Here is a 9183-nt window from a genome sequence, read left to right as displayed (position 1 = left end):
CATCCTTAGTAGCCAGGAGGCTGTCTGCATGCTGACCCAAAGACAGGCACAGTTCTTAGGTACCTCAGGAACTTCACAACAGCTGACCTTAATTCAGGCTCAGTACCCACTGAGGACACGACCTCTTTCACTGACAAAGAGACCCCATCAGAATCCAGGAGCTCAATATCCCTGCTTTACTGGAATCGCCCCATACCTTCAATTCTAACTTGCAGGATTCCATCCTTTTGCAACCAGTTCTCACTTCAAAAGCTTTCTGAAAGGTTGGACTTCAAATTCCCTCCAGATAACTGGAGAACGAGATTCTGCATTTTATTTTCGGCAATCTCGGGAACTACAGAAGATGAGGTTCTCCTTCGGGTCTCCGCAGAAGCTTTCAGACCTTCTGTAGTACATGAGCTAGGAATTCAAATCCCTGAATTTGTCCTTGTACTGAACAACATTGTCCAGTAAGAATCAAGCAGTCAGCCTTTCCTCATCTACTCCTGGAAATACAACACAGCAATTACGTTCCGACACACAACTTCTCACTGGATGTTTGAAGCGGAAGCAGGCACAAGTCTATCCCATACATACTGAAGACATTGTGTCCCAGACCCTAGCAGCCAAAAGTAAGGATCTCAAGACCAAATGGGGAAGGACCATGGGGGTTGTAATAATGGCCACCACTTATTGAATACTACCTGCTACAACAGCACTAAATACCAAACTACTCAGCAAATCTCAAAGCACCCACAAACCTATTGAAACCTCAGATTACACAGTTTGTCCGTGGCCCACAGACCCTATCTGCCCTGTTTGGAATTTAGTAGGACCCAGCAGAGTTCACCTGGATCAGATCTCCCTTTGAGCATCCAGGATCTAGGCAGCCTGGGAGGCCCGTGTGTCTCCTCGGGGACAAGCAAGACCATCCTTCCACACTACCATTCTAGCCTAGTTCTGAGAGATGAATATCTCTCCACACTGAAGCCGATCAGAGCTTGCTCTACTCCTACTCTGAGCCTTTATCCCAAAGAATCGCCGATGCTTCCCAATTCCCCAGGAGGTAACTGAGGTGCATGGGTTGTTCCTAGTCTAATGACAGCAGGTGTTCCGTAGCAATGCCTAGATTCGGATTCAGGTAGCTGGATATACATATCCACCCCACACCATGGGCTGGGCAGAAAGTAGAGGCACAGCCAAAATCAAGCCTCTGTCCACATAATTTCCTCTTCTTTGATGCCTTTGAGCCCAGGGTGAGCCAGGGGCTGAGCTCCTGTTTGAGGTGCAAATGCCACACGCCAATGCTCCTTCCCAGGATCTTTGGAAAGTATGAGCAGCTTTTCTGCAGGTAAAATAATCCCTCGTACACGGACAGCACATTTTCTCGTCTCTTGAAGAGGGCTTTTCTGAACGTTAGAATGCAGGAGGCTACAAATGTAGAGGACAGTCAAGTGACTGCTTCTGAAAGTCCCCTGGTTTCTTCACATCAGCATCTCCTGTGTGTGGTGAACGGTAGAAAGCTGCCTCCTCCCACCCTGGGCAGGAGAGCGGGTGTTTGGCTCATGGGTTTCACTTCTCTCCCCCTGCTCCCCCTGCAAATGATCACAGCTTGGAAACTTCTTTAAAGGAAGTGGTTGCTCTCGTGGCCCCAGGTCCTGAAGATGAAGCACACTTCTGGTTAAAATGATTCAGCAAGAAACCACGCCCCACTAAAGCTATCCCACCCTGCCCCGGGCCTGGAGCTTTACTTGCCGAGCGTTTCTACTCAGCCTTGGCCCACTACGTGCCACCCTCATTCACACAGCCATGTGGCTGGCCATTCTGCTTGCTCTCTGCTGCCTAACTTCTGATACCCATGGGGCACACCCCACAGGTAAGAGAAGGGTCATCTGGCCCCATCCCACAGTACTGTCCTGACCAGCTTGTAGTAATAGAAGTATGGGGACCCTGGCCTGCTAGTCTTGAATCTTTCCCAGGACATTCTTGGAACCCTGAGTAAGACCCCGGCAAGGGGCTCTGGATCCTCACAGCAGCTACTTCCAAGCAAAATAGACATCAGGGATCAAACATAGTACCAACCACAAAGATAAAGAGAACAACTTCTGTTCTCTTCTGTTCGAGGGCCTCACTCAATTAGTCTGTATCTGACAGCTTTACTTTTCTAACTGACTTCACTGCAGAGACCCCAATAAGATATGTATTATGCAAGTCAACATGTTAGTGGCCAGTGAGGGGTGGGAGTGGCTTGTGTTGGAAAGCTGAGACACAGCCAGGTTAGCTAACTTGCTAATCAGCCACCATGAATGCCTGTTTCCCTAAAGAGAGCTGGAAGATGTCTAACCCCAGCAAGCAGATTCAGCACATAGATAAAGTCTGAGGGCCCGGCCTCTGGCAAACAAGACCCAAAAAAACTGATAACTGACAATCTCTCAGCAGATGAGGACAGCGCTTATGCATAAGGCTTTTGTCATTCTTCCTCCTTAAAGCAGGCTGGGTCTGGTCACTGGGAGGCAGTGAACGGGAAGACCAAAGAGACACCAAGGACATGAAATCCCACTTCACAGCAAATCAGGTGCCAAGAAGTAAGTGGTAGAGACGGTAGAGCACAGTCTCCAAATCCAAGACCCAAGTGGATGCTGAAGTGGGCACCATAGGGATAGGAAATAATGGGGAGGGGCCGCTTCTGCTCTAAGGATGAGCTACAGCAGCTCAGAGGGTGCTTGTGAAATAGGTAAGAGAGAGAACAGAACCAAGCACAAGTCAGGCCACAGACTTTGCCTCCCCATGCCCTGCTCCCTGCTGCCTTAGTGCTCACTAGAAGGTCCTCCCTGGCCTCCCTTCAGTTCCTTTGCCACAGTTGTCCAGAGAGAAACTTAAGCAGAAGCTGGGTGTTCATGCTGCAAAGTCCTCTTAGCCTATGTGAGACATATGGGGAGACATTGATAGTGGCTGTCACCAGTCCTAGATTTCAGTCTTCATACTCAGGGTTTTGAAGATGCTGTGTTTGCCTCCTCTGAGGCCTAATTCAGCACAGTGACCACATCCTCCATGTTACAGTTAACACCACAGGGCAGCTGTTGAGGGAGATATTGGAGGAATGCCAGTTCCCCATCTCTACCATGTTACCTTCCCTCTAGTGAGTAAGCTGAAAGGAGTCCTCTCCATTCCTCCTGCCCTCAGCAGCTTCTTTGGGCCACCCCATTCAGGTCTCTTTGCCCGGACCCAAATGAACATCACCCTCATAATGGAACCTGGGAGTACAACAAGCCCGTACCTACCATCTGAAGAGTATTGAGGTTCCTTAGCCTGCCCTTTGAGATGCCAGACCAGAAAGTCTTAGAGAAAGTGACTTGGCAATGATACAAAGTGCTTGGAGGCTTGGGGTACTCCCAACAGTGTCCACCCTTGCCTGCCAGCCAGTGGCCAGGTCTTTGCTCTGATGTGCTAATGAGCTCCATCTCTACCCACTGGGGTACCACCCTTCCTGATGTTTCCAGTAAGGGCCTCAGCAACAAGACAGGGTACTCTCAAGCCCCTCTCAAACAGTTAAAAGGCTGGATCTCTAATGTCTGTCTGTGTCTATCTATCTATCTATCTATCTATCTATCTATCTATCTATCTATCTATCTACCTACCTATCTATCTATCCATCCATCTATCCATCCTTCCCTACTTCCTGTGGACTTCTGAAACCCTCTGTGAGCCCAAGGCAAGTCAAAGCAAATGTGTCTGATCTGAGCAAATGGCATCTCTCTGTGCCCAGGAGTTAAACTGCCCAGAGTAGTATCCCCAATCTTTAGAATTTAGGAAATTGCTACATTCATTGTCTCTGCCTCTTTGCTGTTGGGGAGCCTTATTTCTCAATGTGTCACTTCTTCCACAAAGGTTTCCTGCTGGTGGTCACCCCTCGCCTCATCCCAGTAGGACTTGCAGAGGTGGCTTCTTTGCTTAGGCAAAGAAACCTGCAGCCATGTAACCACCTGCTCCCCATAGCAAGGGCTAAGGGCATAACTAGGCCTGGGTATAATGGGTTCCCACAGTAAGTTCTAGATGCCGGTGCAGGTTGAGGCTGGGCCTGAATGGACCAGTGGCCTAGCCTCTGTGCTGAGATTTCCTCAGAGATCCTTGCTGTGGTCACACTGTACCTGATATGGTACTGGATGATACTGACTACTGCTTCTTGCAACCTGACTCATTTATTCTTACCCTGCAAGGTCAGTGTCATCATTACCTGCATTTACAGATGGGACATGGAGGCTCAAAAAGGTTAAGTAGCTTGCCCAAGCCAGCACAGCCGACGAGAACAGCTGAGATTTTAACACTGGTTGAGTCCCAGTTGGTAAAGACAGAGTTAATCCTAGAAAAACATATCAGCATCCAGCAGATGAGGAGACAATGCTGCCCCAAAGAAGCCCACCCCACCCTCACAACTCAGGGCCTCAGAGCATAAGTGTGACCCATAGATTCATGGGAAAGGCATAGACTCAATGTATTTTGATGGTGTAGGTGAGGGGCCCTAAGAGGTACAGGATGTAGGTGGCTCACCTGCAGCTGGGCAGAGCCTGGCACCCACCCTACCACCATTCCAAACCCTCAGACTTCCTCAGCTTCTGTGAACACAGTCCAGAAGAGACTGTACAGGACTCAGCTATGAGAGATCTACAGATCAGACCCCAAAGCCCTACTGGACAAGAACGCTGAGAGCATGCTACTTACTTAGGATAAAAAACTTTAGGGGTCCACACCTAGAAAGCCTGAGAACTACAAGCTGTAACTGATCTCGGTCTCTAGCTTGGAAGCCCTTTGCCAGGAGAGACCCTGCTTGGTCAAGCACTGCTGGCCTCCCTTTACTAAGAAAAGATGGGATGCCTCAAAGTCATGTGTTCCAATGACCATGGCTTCTCCACTATACTCTCCCCTTGGCCCACAGAAGACCTGCAGCAGGCAGCAGATAAGAGACTCCAGATGATGCTGCCGTGCCGTCCTGGCTCCTCTCAATCAGGTTCTTACCACTTGAGGTTCTCTGACAGATCACTGATATCCAAGAAAGACCTCCCTGTTCACCCAAGAGGTACACCTACCTCTCATATCATGTTCCTCCGCTGAACACTGTTCAACAGACCTAACCACATGCCTTGGGCATCATGACTCTAGTGGCCACATAGACAGACATTCTGCTTTAAAGATCATGTTTAATAAAAGCCTGACTCCTTCTCTGGCCCCAGAGCCTAAAACCTTCCCCAAGCTCTCATAGAAAAGCCTTCTAGTGGGACCCAAACCTTCCTGTCTTCCAGTTCTGAGGTGTCATCTACCTACAGTATTAATTCCTAACCCCCAGTTCAAAGTAAAAACTTTCTCCATTTACTTCCACTGGGCCTCAATCACACTGGAAGTACTACATCTTGTCCCCAAAGGGAACTTGGTATCTATAGTTGAAACAACAGCACAGCCACATCAGCCAGCACCTGCATCTTGGACAGTCACCAAATACTCATATCTCAACAAACTCTAGAAAAGATACATTTACCAATCTAAAGCCCCACTATCCCATCCCCCACCACTAACTAGCCTTGAGCTTTTTATTTTCATCGAATTTTAATGTTTATTATACTTATCTCTGTGTGTGGACAACTGTGGAGATCAGAACAACTTGAGAGTTGGTTCTCTCCTTCTACCAGGATCAAATCATCAGGCTCAGAAACTGGCACCTTTACCCCCTGAGGGTACCTCATTAGCCCTTTCATTTGCATATGCAACTCATGGCTGACTACTGAAAACGAGGTTGAAAATAAAGAGAAACACAAATTCAAGACATTAAAAACCACAAGCCACTTTCTGCTTTAGGGAGCCAACTGGTTCGCTGATTCTTCTATCTTCCTAATGATAAAGTGCAAAACCTGAAGCCAAGTGGCCAAGCTCCGCCCTCCGTACTGCACCACTCTGGTCTCTGGGATACTGAAGATTGACCCTATGAGTAAGCTCAGCAAGGGACTGGCTGGACCAGGGTCTCCAGTGAGGTGGGTCTTTAGGATCAGTCACACCGATGCCTCTAGGAGCAGGGAATACCAAGAAGAGAAGCTGGAATTCCAAGTTATGCCCAGCAGTAAGATAGATGCCCCTCATTTTGTATAAATATGGACTCCTTGGTACAGGAAACCAGGTCTAGGTAGAAAACAGCCGACCACTCTCTTATACCCACAGCATACCAGACTCTGAACCCAAAGCTCAAGGGATAATGTTCACTCAACAGGAGAGAGAAGAGCTGTACTAGTACCTCAGGAGCCAATGCATACGAGGTGGTGGAGTTGTGGGCTGTATTTAAGGTGTAACTTAACCACTTATGACTTAGGCTGGACTCAGGCTGCTCTGACAAGGTGTGAGACTTTAGGAGAGACACAGGGGGTGGGAGGGGGGAATGACAGCCAGCCTCAGGGACCAATCTGGGCAAATTCTAACACAATTCCTGTCTGGAGTTTTGCTGCCTGGCACCCCATGTTAAGAATAACCCTGAGTTCCGAGAAGTCATGTAGGCAGGAAATAAGAAACAGGAACCATACTATTGTTCAGCCCATGGCCATCTGTTAACTTCCGAGAGCATAACGAGGGCGCAGGATAGTCAGGTGGTGACGTGAACAGGTGACGCACACAGGTGACCGTGGAGGAGGGGCTAGGACCAAACAGCTGAGAGACCCACCAGGGGTGAGGAATGAACGACCCTTTGACTCAGTACTCCCCTGAGGTCAATGCTTTTGTCTGGTTCTTTTGTTTCTTTCAGATTGCTGTTCCAAAGATTTGAACTCCAGTGTGAAACCAGGATTCCCCCAAACAATAAACACCAATAACCCAGGAGTGCTTAAGGCTGCCAGGCACAGTGTGGAAAAGTTCAACAACAGCACAAATGACATCTTTTTGTTCAAGGAGTCCTGTGTCAGCAAAGCCCTGGTACAGGTGAGGAGCTAGGACCAATAGCTGGTACCTCAGAACAGCTCTGGGAAGCTGGGCCACATCACCCATTACCTACGACCCTGGAGCCAAGACCAGTGTGACCCAGAGCTGAGCCTAACAGCCTGAAACCCGCTTTCTTAGTAAAACCACCAAACTTCTGGCTGGAGTCTATCAGTAGCAGTAAGAAATGGCAGGGTCCCAGAGTCTTGTGCTGAGGCTGACAGCCTGGCAGGAATGCTACCCTGCTGGGCTCCAGGGTCCAGATCAACCAGTTCTTATCCCCCATCACAGTCCACAAAACCACTGCACTACCTCCCATGGCACCCATTCATGTCCTTCCTAGAACTGAGCCTACTTCCTTCTCAGACCTACAAGCCCACTCTTTCTCCAAGTGCCACCATTCAAAGACAGCCTTCCTGGTAATTGACTATCCACTCAGAACTTTCCTGCCCTGGGTACCTTGGGAGTACAGCCAGCCTTGCTAATCCTTGTGTCTCAAGAACATGTATTAACATGACAGGAGGGAGAGTCTTGGCAGCCTCTTGTTTGCTGTGCACAGAGGCCCTGGCAGCACTCTGCTAACGTGAAGTTGTCTTCAGAAGACATACACTGTGTGTCAAAGCCTAGAGGAAAAAGGCTACAAAAAGGCCCTGCTCTCAGGGTGGTGGCTTTATAGCATTCATGTTGGTTCATGGTGACTTTTATAGTCTTCTTTTGACAAGTAGAAACTCTTTTTAAGAGTGTAACGTTCTATAAGAAAGGATGCTTAGGCACACTGTGGTGTGTGGCAGGCACTATCAGTGCTCTAAGGACCAGCCTCTGACAATCAGATCCTAAGCCTGAGTGCCCAAGGTCCCTCCATAACGGAGATGAGTAACATCCTTCTGCACTCTTGTGAGGTTGGAGACTATTTCACATGCTAGCTGGTTAAGACTGGGACTAAAAAAATTGAGAAACTTTCTAACTCTACAGAACTAAGTCATGGCTGTCCAAGTAGAAAAGAACTATTATTATGAAAGTTCAAAATAAACCAGTTCCCATGAGAATGGAGACTCCAGCAGATATCATGTATGCCAACAAGCAATCCATGAAGTCAGCCGGCTTGACATCCATTTAAACATCACCGAGGGTTAAAATGGGGGGTTGGGGGTAGGTTGAAATGAGATGACAGGTAAGAGCGAGAGGGTAGGTCTTTACCTGTGGCTGTCGCAACCCCACACTGATGTTTCTCTAGAATGCAAAGTTCCAGGCAGAAGCCTAAAAGGGGCCATAAGACATTGCCAACAGGAGAGGAAGAGAGATGGCTGAAGTCTGGGCCTGTCTGTCTGCAGCAGCTCTCCAAGTCCTGAGCTTGCGTGCCTCACCAGCCGGGGAGGCAATGACTCCTTTGCATCCTATGCCAAGTAATGTAGTGCTTTGGGCCTTTGGTTCCTTCAGGTGGTAAAAGGCCTGAAATATATGCTGGAGGTAGAAATCGGCCGAACTACATGCAGGAAGACCACGCACCACCAACTGGACAACTGTGACTTCCAAACCAACCCCGCCTTGAAGCGAGTAAGCAAAAGAGCCGATCTAGTCATGAACACTGACAGCAGCAGGCGCTCTCAAGGGACACAGGGTTGAAAAACGGTGCCCTCCTAGCCTCACATGACCTATACCACCTGACTTTCATTTCCAGAAGTCTCTCTGCAGAGCAATGCTCTCAATGTGGAATAGGGAGATTTCAGCAGGAAAGGAAACGTTTTCAAACAATTCAGAAATCATAAACAACACTTACAGATATAGGATATGTTATAAAATATAAGTGCTGTATTTACTACATAGGATTTCTCAAAGAAAAGGCAAAAGCTATGTGGTAAAAAAATTAACATGTCATAATGATAGCTAAGAAGTATATGCTCTTGAATCATTCCAGCGTTTATGTTTAGGGTAAGGAGAGACTAGTTTGAGCACAGAACACACAGAAATGTACACGCATTCACACGGGAGCTGCCCCAGGTGGGCAGGGCCTTAGCAGCAGCTGGGGTACTAAGATGACCCCTTTTCTGTTTGTTTCAGACTCTACACTGCTACTCTGAAGTCTGGGTCATCCCCTGGCTCCAAAGCTTCGAGGTGCCTGTTCTCCGATGCCTGACTTCTGTCTCTTCAGCAAGACTGCAGCTGTGATAAATATACACTCCTGTGTCCCCCAGTTCTTACTCTGCACCCCAGCCTGGCCATCTCAGATCCTCAGAGCCTGCTTACCAGTGAGCAGAT

At 48.3% G+C, this 9183-nt stretch overlaps 1 protein-coding gene across 1 annotated transcript; it reads left to right on the top strand.

Annotated features, from left to right (window-relative positions):
• Window positions 1–1788: 1788 nt before the first annotated feature.
• CST7 (cystatin F) lies at window positions 1789–9093 on the top strand (the record flags this gene model as incomplete). The annotated part of the gene is made up of 4 exons (XM_080925585.1): window positions 1789–1855; window positions 6758–6930; window positions 8365–8481; window positions 8986–9093. The coding sequence occupies 4 exons, from the start codon at window positions 1789–1791 to the stop codon at window positions 9091–9093; spliced, it is 465 nt and encodes a 154-aa protein (XP_080781711.1).
• Window positions 9094–9183: the final 90 nt, after the last annotated feature.

Source organism: Micromys minutus, assembly GCF_963924665.1.
Source record: "Micromys minutus genome assembly, chromosome: 11".
Classification (NCBI taxonomy): domain Eukaryota; kingdom Metazoa; phylum Chordata; class Mammalia; order Rodentia; family Muridae; genus Micromys; species Micromys minutus.
Note: the sequence above shows the minus strand (reverse complement) of the source record. Positions and strands in the feature narration are given on the sequence as shown.